This window comes from Larus michahellis, chromosome 4 (genome assembly GCF_964199755.1).
Source record: "Larus michahellis chromosome 4, bLarMic1.1, whole genome shotgun sequence".
NCBI lineage: Eukaryota > Metazoa > Chordata > Aves > Charadriiformes > Laridae > Larus > Larus michahellis.
The window spans coordinates 65,468,625-65,487,918 of record NC_133899.1 but is presented as its reverse complement, the minus strand read 5'-3'; the positions used below and the strand labels follow the sequence as shown (position 1 = coordinate 65,487,918).

The 19,294-nt window shown below is 49.2% G+C and overlaps 1 protein-coding gene across 1 annotated transcript; it reads right to left on the bottom strand.

Annotated features, from left to right (window-relative positions):
• Positions 1-27: 27 nt before the first annotated feature.
• DLST (dihydrolipoamide S-succinyltransferase) lies at positions 28-17,852 on the bottom strand. Its single transcript, XM_074585279.1, has 15 exons — positions 17,680-17,852; positions 12,966-12,999; positions 11,582-11,630; positions 10,550-10,605; positions 10,111-10,185; positions 9,671-9,726; positions 8,848-8,959; positions 8,206-8,361; positions 7,831-7,916; positions 7,125-7,222; positions 5,113-5,243; positions 4,459-4,532; positions 3,497-3,580; positions 2,790-2,957; positions 28-2,282 (listed from the first exon to the last, which is right to left on the bottom strand). Exons 1-15 carry the CDS (start codon positions 17,746-17,748, stop codon positions 2,148-2,150), a joined length of 1,383 nt encoding a protein of 460 aa, XP_074441380.1. The 5' UTR covers positions 17,749-17,852; the 3' UTR covers positions 28-2,147.
• Between the last annotated feature and the right edge of the window lie 1,442 nt (positions 17,853-19,294).

Genomic DNA, 19,294 nt, shown 5'->3' with positions numbered 1-19,294 from the left:
ATAGCTTGATTGTACATTCACTCCCCGGGTAGTTCAAAGGCCTCATTTATTGCAGCTCCAGACAGAATACAGGCACTACCCTTCCCCAGGCTCACGTACAAAGTCAAGGTGAGCCCTCTGTATCCTAAACCAGCACGGGGGACTGGGTGCTAACAGCATTTTTTAATCAGAACCTTCTCTTTTTTCAATTTATTTGTGCAAGAGTAGCTAGACTCTCTGCCCTTTACAGCACGGGCAAGGGGTTTTTTTCCTCTCTCTCCTCCTAACCTTCCACCTCAACCAGGGACACTCAGAGGAAAGCTGACTCCACGCGCAGCTTTGTCCATAGCTGCCAGGAAGCCGTGGGAAACCAGTACTAGGAACTGCTCTCCCTCTTGCCGACATGCGAGCCAGCTGTGAGCGCAATCGCTTGCTGTCAAAAGGGGCTGCCGCCTTCACCCGCAGTCGGGAAGGGCAAGCCGTTCTCTGAAGTTGATGTCAGAGCTGGAAAAACCCTGCCATGATCCAGGAACCAGTTCGTGTTGTTCCAAGCGGGAGAGCTCCCCGGGGAGGCGCGCTCAGCACCACGGACAGCTTCCGCTCTCCCGCCCTCTGCTCCCGCCCCCCGCTCCCTCCGCAGCCCCCAACGGCCTTTTTCTCCGTTTTCACCATTTACAACACTCCCGTTTTATCAGAAAAAAAAACAAACCGGCTCCACACCTGTACTTTTAAGAGCCTGTCCCAAGTGCTCCCTCTTGGCCATCGTGCCATTTAGCAAATACTGGGATTTCCTTGCTGTCTGTAACAGTTCTGTTGCTAGACCACAAAAAAGAAAAGATGATTTCCAGCCCTGAAAACCTCATCTTTGCTGGGAAAAGCCAATTCTGTGACAAAGAGGGTTTGAGGACAGCAGAATTCACAACCAGAGAAGCCACAAGTTAGTACCCCCAGGGACAGGCCCAGCTCCCATTCCTTCTTTTCTCTCACCATCAGATAACAGGCTTCTCACGCTACACCAGGAACGCTGCTGCTGCCTGAGTCCTCGCCCAGCACTGCTCACCCCCCTCAAACACACCCCACCTCGCAGTCGTTGCCCAGTTTTATTTCATTTAAAATCCGCTGTGTTAAATATTTTAGTTACAACTTCTGTGTAGAGGGTAATAGACTCTGCAGGCACTAGCAACCCCCTCACTCCCCCATACATGTGTGCGCTATCAGATTAAGGACTGCCCCCCTCCCCCCAAAACCAGCAGCCTTGGGCTGGGATATACATTACACTGAAAGACCTGGCCCTCCCCAGCTGTCTCTTTGCTGGTAGCAGGCCAAGCCCTCGCACGCAGGAAGCCAGCAGTCAGATCCACCGTCAGTGAGCCGTGATTCAAGGACAGCTGCTGGGGGATGGTTCTTACCCCCGTGTCGGGCATGTAATAGTGAAATGGTTGTTCCCCCAGGAACAGTGCTACCTCCACAGAGGTCATGGGCTCTGCCCACCCAGACATGAACATTCACGCCACAGTGACCAGGCTGGAAAAAAGACAAACGATCTCCAAGGGAAAGCAGGGAAGCTGCCACCGCTGTGTTCCTGTCTGTGGAGGGAGTGTAACTAAGGTACTGCCGGAGGCGTGACACCTACCTCAAGCCCTGCTCTGATCAAAACCTCTGCTGCAGGTGGCCTGGGGGTCCCCAGACTGCCCTTGCAAGGCAGACAAGAATGAAATATTTTCAAGCAAAACACGGACAGAACAGTAGCCTTTCCTCTCCTCTCCCTCACAGGAACCTCAGTGCTAGGAAATAAAGCTGAACCCACCTTGGAGTGGCAGGGAAAGGTACCCTAGCACAGCAGCAGCAAGCACTTTCCACTGGTATAGGACAAGCTAGAGGTGAGAGTTTGGTGCTGGGAGGGAGAGGATGCCATATAGATGGCTCTAGAAAGGCAGCGCTATTCAGTGTTTGGCCCACTGCATAGCAATCCTCGTGAGAAACTGAACCTTCGTTAAACAGAACAGGAAAGGAGGTAGGAGCTATCCCCACGATTCCCTCCAGGACAGCTCTGATCACAGCGGAGGGAGGGAGACTGGAATGACCTCTGCCAGTTCCTGAATGCCCTGCATCGTCCCTGCTGGTGCTGCGGCCCTGCCCTGGGTGAGTTGTGTGGGGGTGTAGCTGCTCTACAGGTCGAGCAGCAGCACGCGGGGATCCTCCACCGCTGCCTTGATCTTGCGCAGGAAAGTCACCGCCTCTCTGCCGTCAATCAGCCGGTGATCGTACGTCAGCGCCACGTACATCATGGGCCGCACCTCGATCTGAAGGGGAAGAATAAGACAGGCATTAGTCGGTTCATCCCTGCTGCCTGCATGATACCCTCCTGTGAATTCAGGGAAGACCTGGCTTTTTCCTATCCTGAATCCAGGGCTCAGGCTCTCCTGGATGTGCCCTGCCTGGTAGGATTACCCACCCACACTCACACACCCAGGCACTGACCACCACCCAGGCTGGGTCCACAGCACACAAGACTAGGTCCCTTTCTGGAGCTGTTCTCTATCGGAAAGGCCACAGCCTCCCCCTCCTCCCCACACCTAAGCAGATTATCCAGTTCTCCCCCACACAGACAGGACAAGGCCCCCTGCACACCTCAGGCAACTACCAGCGCCAGCAAAGCTGCCCTACACCTATTAGTCTCTGCTCCTCCTTCACAGTAAAGCCTTTTAGAAGTTGACACCAACCCCCTAGAAAAAGCATATGGGCTGTGGTCCTCATCTCACTGAGCCCTCCTCTCTGTTCACACAAACCTCCTGTGCAGCTCCACCTACCTTGCCTCCCACAGCCACAGGCCTGTCGAAGATGGCATGCATGCCTAAGATGGCAGACTGGGGTGGGTTAATGATAGGTGTCCCAAAGAGTGACCCAAAAACCCCTCCGTTGCTGATTGTGAAAGTGCCGCCATCCATGTCTTCGATTGCCAGTTCATTTTTCCTTGCCTAGAAGAATAAGTAAGGTCTTAGAAAGCCACACAGACCACAGAAGGCAAAGGACAAGGGTTTGGACGTTCACCCTCTCCAGGAACAAATGCTGATGGCAAGAGCTTCACTTATTAATCTGTTCAGCTAAAAACCAGCACGAATTACTTGAAAATGCTCCTGTCATTACATCTGAACATTTACTGGCTTTGGGGAAGGATTCTCTTGCCTTTGCTTTCAACTCTGTCTTTTGCAGGAGACAGACACAGGGACTTCTACCCCAGGGCAGTTCAGCCTTGGCCTCTAAAGACAAAGGTGAAGACACACCATGACACTAATGCATAGTTTGCGGTGTTCTGGAAGGACAAGTAGATAGATCTGTCCTGTAAGGCACAGGCAGAGCTACAGCTGTAACTGGATCACTCCTCACAGCACAACTCAGTGTGTCAGAGGTCAGAGATGACGACACAGAGGGACTGAATCAATTCATGCCTATCCAGCACCCCCGGTTCTTCCCATTCCTCCCAGCCTTTTTCAGAAAAACCTCCAACTTTCCTTACCTTCTCTCCCAACTCATAGATAGCACGCTCTATGTCAGCAAAGTTCATGTTTTCTACATTCCTAACGACAGGGACCACAAGACCCTAGGGAGAAGCAAAGTGCATGATCAGCAAATTCACCGCAGTGACACACAAACAACCGTTATTGGGCAGGAGCCTGGCCTCAGCCCAGCAGAGCTCCTGCCTCCTCCTCAGCCCACAGCAGGTGGTTGGCAGAGCTGTCTCATGCCCTGGCAGCCGTCCGGAAAACCTCGCACAACACGCACCAAGGGCTGACACCATAAATGAGACGACATCTTTGCCTTTGTGAGCCCATCTCATAAAATCAACCAAGCTTGTCTGGATCCAGCTCTGTGTCCATAAAAGCAGGTGAGGCACTGGGCAGAGTTCAGCTGCCACCTCTTTCTAGGTGACAAGAGCGGAGTCCCTTTGTGCTGGACCTCCCCTAGACTTTGCGAGCAGTGATAGAACTTCAGTCCTGGCCAAACCTCTGCCTCACAACAAGACCAACTAATTCAACATCTTTATCTTCATCCTATACTCTCCCCTGGACAGGAACATCTCTTTGACTCAGCAATGTGATTTACAGAAATGGTGGGACAGCACAGCAGGGTTAGCCAAAGGACAGGACATGCAAAGGACAAGACATACTGTCTATGCCATATCCTCATGGGTCCATGAAAAAAAAGGTTTTCTTAACTTGGCCTTACTCATTATCCACTGAGATCTACATTGACCTTGTTACTACATCTCCTCATACAGTGGTAGAATATTCTTGGTCCTCCATCTTCTCCCAAAACCCATCTCAGCAGTCCACAATGTACCGAATGTCTCATTCAGAAGATCAGTCTCATCACTAAGTTTCTGCTGCAGGGGGAGTCAAAGCTGAGTCGGCTTAAAATATACGACCATCCCAGACCTGAGGCTGCAGGAACCACAGACAAAGCATCCAAGATACCTACCCGGGGAGTTGCTACAGCGACACTGATGTCCACATAGTCCCTGTACACAATCTCTTTGGTCGTGTCATCAATCACTAGAATGAGGGGAAAAAAAACCTGTGTTACACATGCAGTACCCAAGATCAAGGGCTCAAGAGGCCAGAAGCAGACACAAAATCATAACAATTTGCTTGTCTCTAGCTTAAACATAACTCCAGAGAACAATGAGCCCTCACTGCACCTGTGGGAGAAGCATCAGGACAGACAGAAAGGAAACACAGTCCTGATAGGTCAGTCCCCCTCAGACATCTCCTTGGTTATTCTCCTCTCAGTTTGAGCAAGCACCTCTCACACCCCCCAGGAACTTCATCGCACCTACAGCAGCTACCTCGACACCAACCAGCAGGCTCTTCCCTCTGCAGGCTGCTTAGGCATGGCCCCAGCCCCACTCCTGGCAACCCCTTCCTAATAGAGCCCCTTTGGTAAGCTGTGCTCTACCTACATAAGTGGCATTAGCAAAATCAGCTGTGGCATGTAGGACTGTCCCCACTTTTTCTGCATATTTGACTCGCTTGCCCAAGCTATTAGCCCTGCTGTGGACTTGGCCACCTGCTTTCACCCACTGCCACATCCACTGGTGAGATGTGCAACTCACCAGCAAGGGTCACCGCTCACCTGCATTCACAACGGGCTGGTCCTGAAGAGCAAAAGCTGCAGCTTTCACAAAAGCTGACATGAAACCTAGCTTCAGGTTGTGCTTTTTCAGGAAGGGATCCTTGTGTACAGCTCTCATCTCTCGGATGTTGCTGCAAAACACATGATAACGCTGGTCAGCACGGAGTCCAAGAAAACACCGTTCCCTCACTCCATAATAGATTTCAGTGCCAGCCCCAAGGACTGCAAACCTGCACCACCAACTGGCAAACCCCCAGTCTGATGAAAAATCCTTCAGATGTGACAGGTGAAATGGGCTGAGGGTGCTCTTAAGGACGCTGCCAAAGGATCTAACGGGAACAGGTCCTGGGCCACAAACTCAACAGGACAGTGTTATCTGCTTGGTCCACACTGCCAAGCACAAAAGCAAGATGTGGCACGGCGTATTTCCTGCTTAGGCCTGATGTTGCTACCGATTCTCTGGAGACACCACTGCCAATACCAGCGTGGCGCAGCAGACAGCAACTCCAGGTGTGGCTGGGCCATACCGGGAAGGGTGGAAAACCAGGAAATGCCAAGAGCAGAAAAGATGCATGTGGTGACTGGGGCAAAAGACTTCAACCATTGTGCAAGTCCAGCACTAGCCAGCATGACGATGCCTCCTTACCCAACTCTTTGGCTTTGGGACTTGAGCAAATATGAAAAAAATCTTCCCAAGTGCTATGGTAGTGGGTGCCAGCCCACCCACAGTGCTCACCCAGACTAATCATGTTTCCCCACTCCTTCTATTTGTCAGAACCGAGGCCATTTACAAAAAGTCAACCAAGCTGTGGCTACAAGCTCTGCCTATTCCAGGCTAACACCAGATGCTGTCAAATTGCATGGCCCATCCCTCCCCGCTCCAGAGACCTTGAGTCTTTGAAGCGACAGTGCCAGCAAGGGGCAGGGGTCTCCATGGTTTAGAGTGTTTGTTTTCCTGCGCCTAACCTTGTTTAGGGCTAGGATTACCGTCCAAAGACATTAGTGCCTCCCAAGGCACAAGGACTGCAGCAATGAGGACAAGGTTTGCTACGAAACTGGCTCATTATGGCTTCCTCCTTTCAGACACTGACCCCCCGCGGGAAGCAGGAGGCCCCAGCATAGGCCCTCTCGAGTCAACCTCACAGCAATCAATCCAAACCAGATTACCAGATGCAATGAGAGCCCGAGGCCAGTGTAAATCGACACCTCAACGAGCCTCTGAGAGCAGATAAAGCTGCAGCACTTCCCCTCCAATCAAGACTATTTTGCCAACCTTATTGTTCTGAGACCCAAATATTTACATGTTTTGTCTTAAGGAGCAGAATAGGATTTCACAAGGCAATTTGATTTGGGCACAATTTCCCCTTAATGCACTGTAACATAAGCTGCCCACCCTCCAAAGCCATTAGTGCGCCCAGACCGTGCAAGCACTTGAGTCAGGAGACCCCCACCCGCCAGCAGGGGATGGGGAAGGATGCTAGTCTGTCTCTGGAAAGCTGCACTATCTGACAGCAAGAGCCTCAGACCTATGTACTGCTCACCTGAAAGGCTGATGAGCCCTGGGGAACCACCTCATGGGGAGCTAAATATGCCCACCTCCAACAGCAGTAATCTGGTGGGGTGTCAGAAATCAGATGCTCTACTTTGGTGTCTCCTAATAAGCACTATACAAGAGACACCAGTCACTCCTGCTCTTCTGCTCAACCATCTACCAGTTCTCAACCAAGAGCCACAGAGATGAGGAAGAGGGAACCAGGTTGCCCCTTTTACAAGCAGCAGATGATTCCCGAGGAATGTCAGGCCATTAGGAAGCTATGAAACCCTTCTCACACCGCAGCACCAACATGGCCCTGATGAAGCTGTGCAGACAGTGGTACACACGTAAAAAAGACGTCCCAAAAGACGTGTTGCCAATCTTTCCAAAAAGAATGAGCAAGGTCTTGGCTGCTATTTAAAGACGACTGTCTGCATCTCTTTCTACTTGTAAAGGGAAAAGGTGGTCCGCTCCTCACCTCATATCGATCTCATTGAAAGTGGTCAGCATGGCACAAGTATTCTGAGCCTCCTTCAGCCGCTGAGCAATACGCTGACGCATCCTATTCATTTTCACCTGAAAATTAAAAAGATGTAAGCAGAAGCTTCCTCAAGTTCATACAAGTGGCGAAATGCAGAAGAAACTCAAAAGGCCCTTTTTCTTGCCATCTGGTTGACTGGTAATGGATGCCTAGGGCCAAGGTTTTCACTCCTGCTCTCCCTGCGGAGCACAACAGGCTGAGGAGTTGTTTTTACTATGGAGCTCCCGAGCTTAACACAGTTTCCAGCATGAGGTTAATGTGAGAAGAGCAAGACTGCTGAGAAAGGAGGCTGCTCAACCATGTTCTCTTAAGAACGCACATGGCAGGTGAAGCAGCCTCCGTCCCTTGCTGAGGGGTTGTGGACAGACCAAGCAGATCACACTGAGCCTTCTGTGATCAGTTAGGTGAGTTCAAGACAAGACTTCTGCCTAGAAAAGACCTGTGTTGGATTGGACCTGGCTCTTCTTCCACCCCACCCCTAAGCGGTGCCCTCATGTAGAGCATTTCCCCATCTGTCACAGCCCCATCAAGCTGGGTGTGAACAGGTAGATATGTACACATCCAGAAAGCTCAAGGCTTATGCCAGAACAAGTTAGTACCCAGCAAGAGAAGTGCTGGCAAGGCCCCTATTCCCGCAGCTTACCCTATGCTCTGATCTGGCACCTTTGCTGGGCACTGCTTCCCCAGGAGGGGCTGCCGCTGGGGCTGCAGCCGGCTTCACCGCAGACACTGGAGGGTAAAGAACACATCAGTCAAAAATGGAAGCCAGGGCTTGATTGCAACTCCCTAAGGCAGAAAGCCTGTTTGAGCGCCTTGCTCAACCAACACAGTACAGAAGCAGCCTTGAACTGGGCTGCACAGGTAGCAGGCATAGCTGAGCTCTCCAGTCTGTAGCACGCAGGGCAATAATGTGGGGAGGCCTTCACCATAAATGCCAGACAGTTTGCTGTCTTTAACCTTACACACTCTCCCCAAGGAAGAGAGGCTTGAAAATAGGAGAAAATGGCTGTTGCCTCACCTGGTTTGCTGTCGATGGGCTGAGTTGACACAGGTGGCACTGGTGGCATTGTAGTGGGAACTGGTGCTGCAGCAGGGGGAGGGGGAGCAGCAGCAACAGGTTCAGGGGCTGCAGGAGGAGGAGGGGCTGCTGCTGGCTTGGCCTTGGCAGGAGCAGCTGAAAGACAAGGAAGAACCACAGTAAGGGCAACCACAGCTTTCACTGCCAAGGATCTCCAGGTCCAACCAACCTGATAAAAGTTAACCCTCTGGCAGAGTGCCTTTATGTTCTCAGCACTACTGAACTGATAGAAGCCAGTACTAGAGGATCCCATGGTGAAAGTGTTTTATTCATTGATACCCTACATCTCCTCACTGTGCAGGAGACTGGGTGCTAAAGACAAAAGGGCAGAGAAGGGAGTTATATCAGGAGAATTCTCAACTAATTTTAGCTTAGAGCTGCAGTCTTCTGCAGAAGGAGCAAAAGGAATGTTCCCCCCTCAGAAGGACTAAAATTATGCTTTTCTAATGGACAACAGAATAGGGGCAGATGAAGGAACCATTTCACCTCTCTCAGGATCCCTCTAAATGCCTTGCTTCCATCTTCAGAAAAAGACTGGTGGAAACAGGAAAGCCTGTGCAAGTTATACATTTTCTGACTTACCTCCGGTTTTCCTGAGTTTGAACAGAGGTGTACCCCCTTCCACTTTGCCACCATCGGGTACCAGAAGGGCTTCAATCACACCAGCTGCTGGGGCTGGAACTTGCACTGATGTCTGCAAAGAGGAAAATCAGTGAAATTCCCCCAAACGCTGCACGGAGAACAAATGTCCAAGAGAAAATGCCAATAAGCACAGACACACATTGTAATTTGGCACAGACAGTGGCTCTGTCTCGCACCATTTGCACCAGTTTTCACACCCTCCACCAGGATTTTGTGCCAATACTTAGAAGTTTTAGGAGATGCTGGCAGTGTAACATATAACCTGATCTTCCTGCTCCAGGGTACAATCAAGAATTGACCTGCTGCCAGCATCTTCCTGACAGTAACACCAGAAGCAGAACTTGGCATGGAGATTTAGCAAGAACTTCAAAGCGTAAGAGTCCTTTAAAGAATCAGTAAACTTAAAGGCTAAATTTAAAACAATCTGAACACATCCTGTGGCTCTGCAAAATTTTTCCTCTGTTTAAACACAAACAGGTTTCAAAGCTTAGAGCACTGAAATTGGAAGGAGGAGGGGAACTGAAGTTCCAACAAATATCAGCACCACTGATGCTTAATCAAGTATATGAGGAAAGAAGAGTTATCAGAGAATTCTCACTTCAGGCACAGCCAGCTTTCACACTAGATGAGAAAAGCTTTTCTCCATGAAGGGAGAAGGAGACAGAGGCAGGGCCTGCAGGCTCTCGGAGCTCTTAGCAGGAGAGGAGCCATACGGAGCACTCGCTACAGAACTAGAAAAAGTTTTGGTCTAGAAAACTCCTACCTTGTCTGTTTCAATCTCACACACCACTTCATCTTCCGCCACTGTATCTCCAACAGCTGAATGACAGATATGAAGACCACCGTGAGGAGGGAGGTGTGCTCCAGCCTTCCCTCTTAACCCACAGCAGTCTCCCCCATTAACCCAGAATTTTCTCATCCCAGTTTTCCACAACTTCTAAAGAAAAGTCTAGCTCAAGTGATCAATCTACTGCACAGAGTCTGATTCCAGTTTAGATATCACCCTTCCCCCAACATCACCCATGACAGAAAGGTGCCGACACAGCAACTGCAATCCTTACCCCTTAGGAGAACTGCAATTAACCACTTCATTTGTCACAGACTGAAAGGCACAGAGCAGGCTGTCAACCAGTGAACTACAAGCCATCCCCGAGCTGTCCAGTGCAGCAGCAACAGTGCTGAGAATTTCAGGCAACTGCTTACCTTTCTCCCACCTGACATCTCCTTCTGTGACTGACTCTGCAAAGGCTGGTGTGTTCACCGTAACCACGTCATCCCCTGCGAGAGAGACACACAGACTTGGAATACATGCAGAGCTCAAAACTTACAGCATTGCTTCATTCTTGTCATCAGGAGTCTAGTAGAGGGTGTAGGTCAACAGACATCAAATGTTGGCCTTCTCCTTGCTTCAACACTGATCAACGTTTAAACAAAAGAGAAATTCCCATCTGACTGAAAGTCACATTGTGACAGGCATGCCAGACAAAGTCTTTAGGGCCGTGGGACATAAACCCTCAGCCATTCACTGAGGTGGAGACAGCAGCGGGCCTAGACCAAGGATGGAAGAGGTAGCTTCAGCTGTTGTCAGGACAGCAGTAGGTAGCACAAGAGCCATCCCACTGACTCCAGACTTTTTACTTACTACATACTGCAGTGGTTCTGAAGTAACGGACAGTGAAGACACTGGAGCTATTTACTCTGCAGAAAGAGAGAAAGATTTGAACACAGAAATATGTTCCTCTGCAGGCTGCTGGCACCAAGCTCAAATACAGAATTTACATTTGCTTAACTGATCTGAAAGGCTGCTCAGCTGTTCTGATGTGTTTTTTTCCAAGGGACTCCTACTTACTGTTCAAGCTGCAACAATCCCACTAAGAAAGGAAATGTTACAGCTTACTAGCACTTACTAGTGCTCTCAGAAACTCAGTGAGAACTGAAATTTATGAAATTTTAATTTAGGGAGACAACCCAACAGAACCCCTGTGGTTTAAATGCTGATAAAAGGTTGACTTAGCCAGCCCACCCTATGCCCAAGACTAGTGCAGTAAACATTTTTTTACCTCCAGATCAGGACTGTCATCTCTACCGAATTTGCTAGATTGCTTCAAAAAAAGAGAAAGCACCATAAATTGCCTACGGCAACACATCCAAGAGACTCTCGCTCCACCACGTCCCTTCACAGGGAGCTGGCAATTCCGAGCATTCCAAAGGATGTTTTTTATACCTACTGACACCACCTTTGGAAACCTGAAGCGAACATGCTTTAGCATTTCCTCTAACAAAAGCTACTTGGTGCAAACCGACCACCATTTCAGGCTTTTATGGATGCACTCTTAAAGTTATTTCCCCAAATACATTTTTACCACCTCAGCAATGCAAACCTTGCCATATGAACAACAGCTCCCTGAACCACCCCACTTCTCCTGACAGAAATCCTACCAGGAGGCCACCATAGAGCAAACAGGACTTTTAGTCAGATAATCAAAGGGTAGAGATGCATTTATCACTAGTCTCCTCATTCCCGTCCCTTCCCTGCCTCAGTATCTGTCTTCAGACAAAGCTTATTTTCTTTAAGCATGACAGCCAACCATATTCTGCCTCCCAGCCCCCAAATCTTACCAGGGCTAGAGCAGCCCCAGTCTCTCCACATCACAGCTTTCCTGGGGATACTTACACAAGCTTCCTGCTGTTGGTGTAAGCCAGTCCCTGGCTCCCAGCCACACCTGTGAATGAGAATGGTGTTACCCCACAGGAACGTTACCCAGCTGTCCAGCCCTCAAGTGTCCCTGTCAGGTAAAAGAGTGCAGAGGACACCAGTGTCCACCCTGAAAGAAGCTTGGGACTAAGTGGGGAACACAGCCATATAGAGGCACTTCAGTGCTATCAAACCTGCCCAGAGCTTGCCAAGAACAGCGGTCTTGTCTTCATCTAGATTTAGAGACGGGAAAAACAGTTATATCTTGACTTTAAAGCTAATAAGGATAACTTTGAAAAGGGCAAACAAAGCAGCAACTACACCAGTCAGAACAAAACCAGGGAACAGCTACAAGGGACACTTACAGAACTGCTAAAACCTCAGTTGCTGCTGAGTTATCCTCACCAATACAGAGGGGTTCCTAATAGGAGCAAGGCATCAGTCCCCTGTGAGGCACCCTCAGGAAGCCTCACAGTTGTGGGGACAGGTAAGGAGGAAAAAAAGAATGAAAACAGGGTGTAGGGCAGAGTAGCAAGCCACCATCAACCCTCTTCTCTGTCCACCCCCTGTCCCAAGAACACTTCTTTTCCAGAACACACAGCAGGGAGGTACTTGCATAGCTCCTCGGTTTCACATACCCCACTGTTCCCTTCTGCTCACATACCCTGACACTGCAATTTTTATTACGAACTGAACTCCTGTCCTTTGTCTCTTTCAGGGCACTGGGCAGTTTTCCAGACTAATCTTAAAGAGAGTCAGCATAGCAATTGAAGACCATAATGATCTCAATTACGCAATGCCAGAAGGAAGAACCATTTCCCCACTTAATTTTTTAAGAGAGTGACACAATTTTGACACCATCCCATACTAAAGAGCTGATATTGGAACTCCAGAAACCAGAAAAGGTAAGCAGATTTAACTGGTTTCTCAAAGTGGAATCAGAAGTGAGTGATATAATGCTAAATAAGCACACTACAGCTAGAAAAAACAGAGCTCTGGGAAAATCCAGTTTAAGCACTGAAGAGTTCACAGGCATACTAGATTTGACATGTCACTAACATTCACCCATCATTTTCAAAGGAGTTTATTAGAGAACTAGGCTCTGCAACAGCATGTGTTTTAAGCACTGCAATGCCTGAAATACACTGTGCTGCTGCTGTGAAACCTTCACCAGAACTGAATGGATCGGTAGCACGTACATCAGGCAAGGGGGGCACTCACATGGAAACACAGCTCATTCCACCAACTGTTTCTTCATTACATGATTGACAGAAACAAGCCCCAGTCAAAGCTATTACAAATTTCCATCATCAGCTCTGTCCTGTCTAGGTAGTTTGAAATGAAATAAAAGCGTAACACTCACCAGACAGAGAGCATCTTGCCAGAGTACAGTTCCCCTGTCAGAGAGAAGATGAACTATCAGTATTGCAAAAAGATGAAACCACCCTAGAAGGGCTTTGGTTTTCCCACGAGACCTGGATCAGAGCAAGAACCCACCATTCCCATGCTCCAGACTGCAGGCATACTATTTTCCCATAGTGTGCAAGAGCGGGAGATGGTGAAAGCATCTACACCCTTCTCTTTGCTTTGTCTCCTTCCAGGATGCTGTCCTGTGGAGTGATGGTAAACCCGACGCACTTTGTTGTCAGTTGTGGCTTCAGCTGTTTTGACCTTCTCATGCACACTTTCCTCTTTAAGAAGGAACAGATTTCTAAAGACTCATTCACAAAAGTTTGCTATGAATGAGAAGGTCAAGGGTAGCTACTGGATACGATGAAAAAACATCCCATGATGTTTACTCCTACAGTCATGAATGCAGCACCTAAGGGGTTTTTTGTTCATTTGTTTTAAGGCTATGGAGCCTTTGAACTTGAGAAGGCAAAATTTCTACTGCTTTCAGTGAGCCATGAATTCCACCTTCTGGTGACGTTTCACTTCATACCCATGTAATCATTGACTGCATTCCTAGCTCAGCATAACATTCCTCAAAAGTAAAAGACATTTCAAGCTACTCCAGTTACTTTCCCTATTGCTATTATACATTTCTCTAGCATTGAACCTGCAGATCTGGAGAACCTAAGGTTCTAAAAGCGCTTTTTTTTTTTTAGATAGTTTAGACAGTTTTTTTAAAACCTAAAACCCATAGCAAAATATCACAGTAACTGTGATTCGAATGCAGCTGACCTGCCTGGAACAACAGCCACTCAACAGCTCAAAGCACCCTTCTCTAGCAGCTAAGGTAAAAATTAGACTTCATTCACATCTTAGGTGTCTGAAGGGAAGTTTGAGTATAAAACCTGATTTCAGCTTCACCAGAGCAAGGAGGATGGGATATAACTGATCTTAAGTATCAAAATAATTTGTGGAGCTGTGTGTGTTAAGACAACATAGAGATCAAGGACCAAAGAGATACCTAAGCTTGTCACACTGTCTACAGGACTGAGTGCTATAGCATGCGAAAATACTTTCTATGGGCACTTAACATCATCAAAACTATTAACAGGCCTGGAATTGACCCGTTGGCAGTTTACCTATCCAAATTTACTGATGGATGTGGCTTCTTGGATATTAACCCACGGTCAACCCAATGATTGATGGGCAGTTCAACAGGGTTATGATTAGCTGTGCCGAGGATGCAGGCAGCCAGGCTGACTTGCTGCTAAGCCAGTCTGGGTCTGGCAGAGCTCAGGAGCTCCAGCACAGTGCCATGCAGGTACCCTGCTCGCCGCTCTGCTGCACGGACCAACAATCCTGGATCGACAAGCCTGCAGAACCAGGTTCCGGCAGGACCCGCTGGAGCCCCTGCCCCATGTCTAGCTGGGGAAGGGAAAGCAGGAAGCACTGAGCGGACTTTGCAAAGTCATCGTGAATGCTACAATGCTTAATCTTGGTGCAGCACTGGCCCCCTGCTAACTCAGATCAGGTTTGTGTAGAGCCAGCCCTAAGTTGGGATCAGCAAGACAAACTTCAACTTAACTCAGCTTGGTCAAACATCTAAAGCACCACAATCCTCAGCATATATGTTAGTTCCCATATTGATCAGTCTTCCCACTTTCCCTAGTGTCCCAGATAATATGAAGTCTATCACAAATAAAATAGCAAGTGACCTGAGTTCTCCTCTGCCCATTAATGTTTTCCTGGGTGCTTTATAAAAAAACAGTGGTTAAAGGTGTTCCTAGCATCCCAGACATCAACTTGTTAAGAAAGAGCAACAGCCTGAGACTGAAGCAGAAAGAGCCAATTTTATTTGCTCAGAACCAGTTTATTGTAAGGTTAGAAAAAAAGTTCAGAAGGCCTGTCCTAAAATAAATCGTTGTGAGAAAACACATCTGCAGCCCTCTTCCACAAGAGGTGCCAAGTCTGTGTTCCACAGCTGCTGTAAAATTAAGGAAAAAATTGGTATCGCTCTACCCTTCTGCCTCTTAGGTTTAAGAAACGAGGGAAAGAGCTTTAACGAGGAGAGGAAACCACTAAGAAAAGATACTGAGATTCCCCTGTCTTGTGTTCTGCAGAACCGCTGTGTGTCCATCTCTTCACTACAGTATGTCAGAGATGCATGTGCAGCCCCGGGAGACGCCTGAACTGGGCTGTTTCCTGTTCTGTTTTTCCCTGAAGGAATCACTGCGATCACACCTGTTCCTGGTATCACCTGGCTAAATCTGCCCTCTGCCTGATCTTGGCACTTCTTCAGTGAAAATGGAAACATTTATGTTTTGCTAGCTGGCATGAGTACTTTGGGTCACTTTAAAAAGACAGCCTTCACTTGGAGAAATAAGTCTTGGACTAATTAGCTTGTGACTCACGTACCAAGTGATTAATTTTTCCCCCATGTTTCACATGACTTCTTGGAATTGTTTTTGTAAATGTTATTATGTCAAAGTGACCCCGGCACACAGTGTCCCAGGCCACAGCTTTCAAGGAGCCCTCACCTTCCAGTAGGGTCACTACACACTGAAATAAATTATGGACTACATCAGCTGAAGCGACAGCCTGTACACCTACAGATTCCTTCTCCAACAGTGTCATTACCTGAACTGGTCCCTGTTCCCACTAACTGAACAGGAGGGTACAGTTAATTTCAACAGAGGCAAAACAGAAGCTGAGTGCTGGGCAGCTCTGGCGACAGGCAAAGCAGCAATCGGTTCTCCAGGCCCGGCTTCTTCAAAGCAAAGAAACTGCTGCTTTAACGAGGATGAGCGTAAACCACTGCTACACACAAAAGACTCACTGCACGTCTTTCATGGATGTTAGTGCAATTATATATAGCATGGCAGGGCAGATGCTAAGATGAGAGGAAGATAACAATGCTGTGATACAGGATACTGTTACTAAGAAGACAGGCTGAGAACTCCTCCAGCAGGCGGGGAGGATCAAACAGGGAAGAAAAAGTGCCCTACAAACTCTTCCACAGATAAATAGAAAGACTTGATTCACAAAGCGCTGAACGCAGCTCCTGATCAAACCATCCTTTTTCAGACTAGCTTTTCTCTGGACTTTTTCAGGTCATCCTTCAACAGCTGTCATCCCCCCGCCCCGGAGTCTTACATGCTCGAATGCACGCTATTGATGCACATTCATGATTTCTACTCGATATATGAATCCAGGACCTTTCTCTCTTTCACGAGATCATCAAAATCAAGCCAACCCTTCCCTACCCTCATTGTTTCTTGATGACTCCACTGTTCTTCCATTATGAATTTTGTTCATGTCTATTGTCCTCACTTCTTCCATCAGATGTTTGCCAAGTTCTGGTGTTTCTTCCTGTCTCTCCAAAAAGACTGTATTACCCCTTTGTCAAAACTTACTTCCCATATCCTTACTCAAATGGAAATCAAACTACTACCACTATCTTGACTTCTCAACTTTTCTAGCACGTCTAACTAAAATTATTCCCCTTTCCTACCACTCAGCTATAACCTCCTGTAACTTTCCGATTTGCAGTAGTTTTGTAAAAGGTTTGAATACTCCATCTGTCTTTCCCTCCTGTTCCGTATAATTACACAGCACCACCGAGAGCTGACAAAGCTTAAATACTGTTAAAATGCCACTTAAATAAGCTTATTTTAAACTGTACTATAATACATTTGTATCTACATATATGTATAACAAATCGTAATTATACAGTTAGTTATAAAGTGTTTATAGTGCGGTTTTATATATATACATACTTATTTATAAACACAAATGTGTTTGTAGTGCCCAGAGACAAGCATTTAACACACAATAGCTCTGTGGGGAAGCATGACATAGTTAAACATTCAACATTACAATTAGCTGTCAATGCTCGCTCGCCTACATTCACATGATGGCCAAAATCAAATCTCATGCTCTAAGGCTTCAGCTGGTCATCTGGAAGAGACGTGATCTTTCTCCTCCTGTAGGCATGCATATATCTGTATATAAACGCATGCATATATATACATGGAAGCGCATAAAGCTTTGCAAGTTTGCTATTTAAACGGAAGATGTTGCCAGAAGTCAGCAAACCGCAGAAACCAGCTGGCCAAGAGCCGCCCCAGTGTTGGTTTCAGCAGCTGGCTCTGGCTATTAGACTCCGCAAAGCCCAGGTTACCGCCGGCGCAGGTTGCTGCCGTTTGCATGGGTTCAACGCCTGCTCTGAACACCGAGCACGGGAATTAAATAAGAAAAGCAGCAGAGACGCGTTTATTTGCCGTTTCCGCACCGGGCCCACCCGGCCGGGGAGGGTCTCTGCCGGTGTGTGTGGCGATGCGAGGCGACTTGCGGCTGCCAAACGACAAGAGCGTCTCCCCCCACGCCAACACGCTTCGGCCCAGCGACAGGCGGGGACGGCGGAAGCTTTCCCCGTCAGCCGGCTCCACCCGGTGCCGCAGGCGAGCCGCCGCCTTTCCCGACGGGATCCGGCACAGGCTCCGCCGCCCCCTCCCCCGCCCTCACCCCCCCCGAGGCGGCGGGCGGCGGGCCGGGGTGGGGGGGGGAAGAGAGGGGGGACGGACAACACGGACGCGTCCCGGTGCCCTTGGCGGCGCCGTCCCCGCCCGCCCAACCGCCGCCCTCCCTCCTCCCTGCCCGCGGCCGGTGCCCGCGGCGGGCAGTACCTGCCGGAGGGCGCGCAGCGAGCGGCCCAGCGCCCGGCCCAGGCAGCGGGACCGCCACAGCAGCAGCATCGCGGCGGCGGCGGCGGCGGCGGCGGGAGGAGCCGGAGGGCGGACACCGGAAGCAGGCCCGGCGCGAGCCGGAAGCGAGCAGGGCCCGACCAACCTCTCTGGAACGGGGGGAGCGGGGCCGGAGGGGCGGCACCATCGCGGGCCGGGAGTGGGGGGGGACTCAGTGGGACGGGCCTGGGGACGGGGCTGTGGGACAGGGACAAGCCTAAGGCAGGGGCTGTGGGGCAAGGACTGGTTGGCGATACAGCTGTGGGCTGAGGACAGGCCTAAGGCAGAGGTTGCGGGGTAGGGACAGGCTGGGGACAGGGCTGTGGGGCAGGGACAGGCCTAAGGCAGGGACTGTGGGGCAGGGACAGGCTGGGGACAGGGCTGTGGGGCAAGGACAGGCCTAAGGCAGGGGCTGTGGGGCAGGGACAGGCGTGGGGGTGGTGCCGTGGGGTGAGGACAGGCCTAAGGCAGGGACTGTGGGGAAGGGACAGGCTGGGGACGGGTCTGTGGGGCAGGTCTGGGGCAGGAGCAGATCGTGATACCTCAAGAGCCTCCTGTGGAACTATACCTAACATGTCTTCCACAGCCCTGTGCAGGGCCAGGGGACAGCAGATGGTTCGGTTGTGCCTTGTGTCCTCCTTGTCAGTGCCTTTGTGGGGCCCTGCCTGTCCACAGGCTGTACTGTCCCCAGCACAAGCACACACTGGGGCTTTCACATTACGAGTTACGTTATGTACGAGTTACATTACCTATGATTCCTGGTACGTAAATGCCCCTACATATTGCCAAAGGGTGCCGTTTCATGATGCTCTTCATTGAACCAACTCTGGATTCCTGCTCACCTTGAGACATCATGGGTTTGGGCTCATGCAGGATGATACCGCTACAAGCGTCAGCCAGTGGGGTGTTGCATGGTTAGGAATTGTCTTAAACTAAAAGAGGGTGCATTCATACTAGATATAAGGAATTTATTATTTTTTTTTACAATGAGGCTGTTGAAACACTGGCACCGGTTGCCCAGAGAAGTGGTGGATGCCCCATCCCTGGAAACATTCAAGGTCAGGTTGTACGGGGCTCTGAGCAACCTGATCTAGTTGAAGATGTCCCTGTTCACTGCAGGGGGGTTGGACTAGATGACCTTTAAAGGTCCTTTCCAACCTAAACCATTCTATGAAATGGGCAAGGACATCTCACCATGGGAAACAGGCAAATGAGTGCACAGATAAGCCCTGTTGCTCAGATGTGATCTAACATTTTAGAATCCCCCAGATAGCTTCTGGTTTCTGCCTTCTTCCAGGTGGAGAACAACGGGTGTAAGAAAACCCAAGGAACCTATTCACAGAATCGGAGAATTAGCTTAGATAGTCATAAAAGGCTGTCTGGCAGCCAGGCATCTCAAGGAGCCAAGTCCAGGTTATGCACATGTCCTTAATTTAGCCATTGCTTAATAATATATGAATGGTAAACTGCAACCTCCAAAATAGTTTCCTAATATAAATTTGCAACAAACATCCTTGGAATCATTTTCAAAGAAAAGAGGCTGAATAAAACCCAGCAG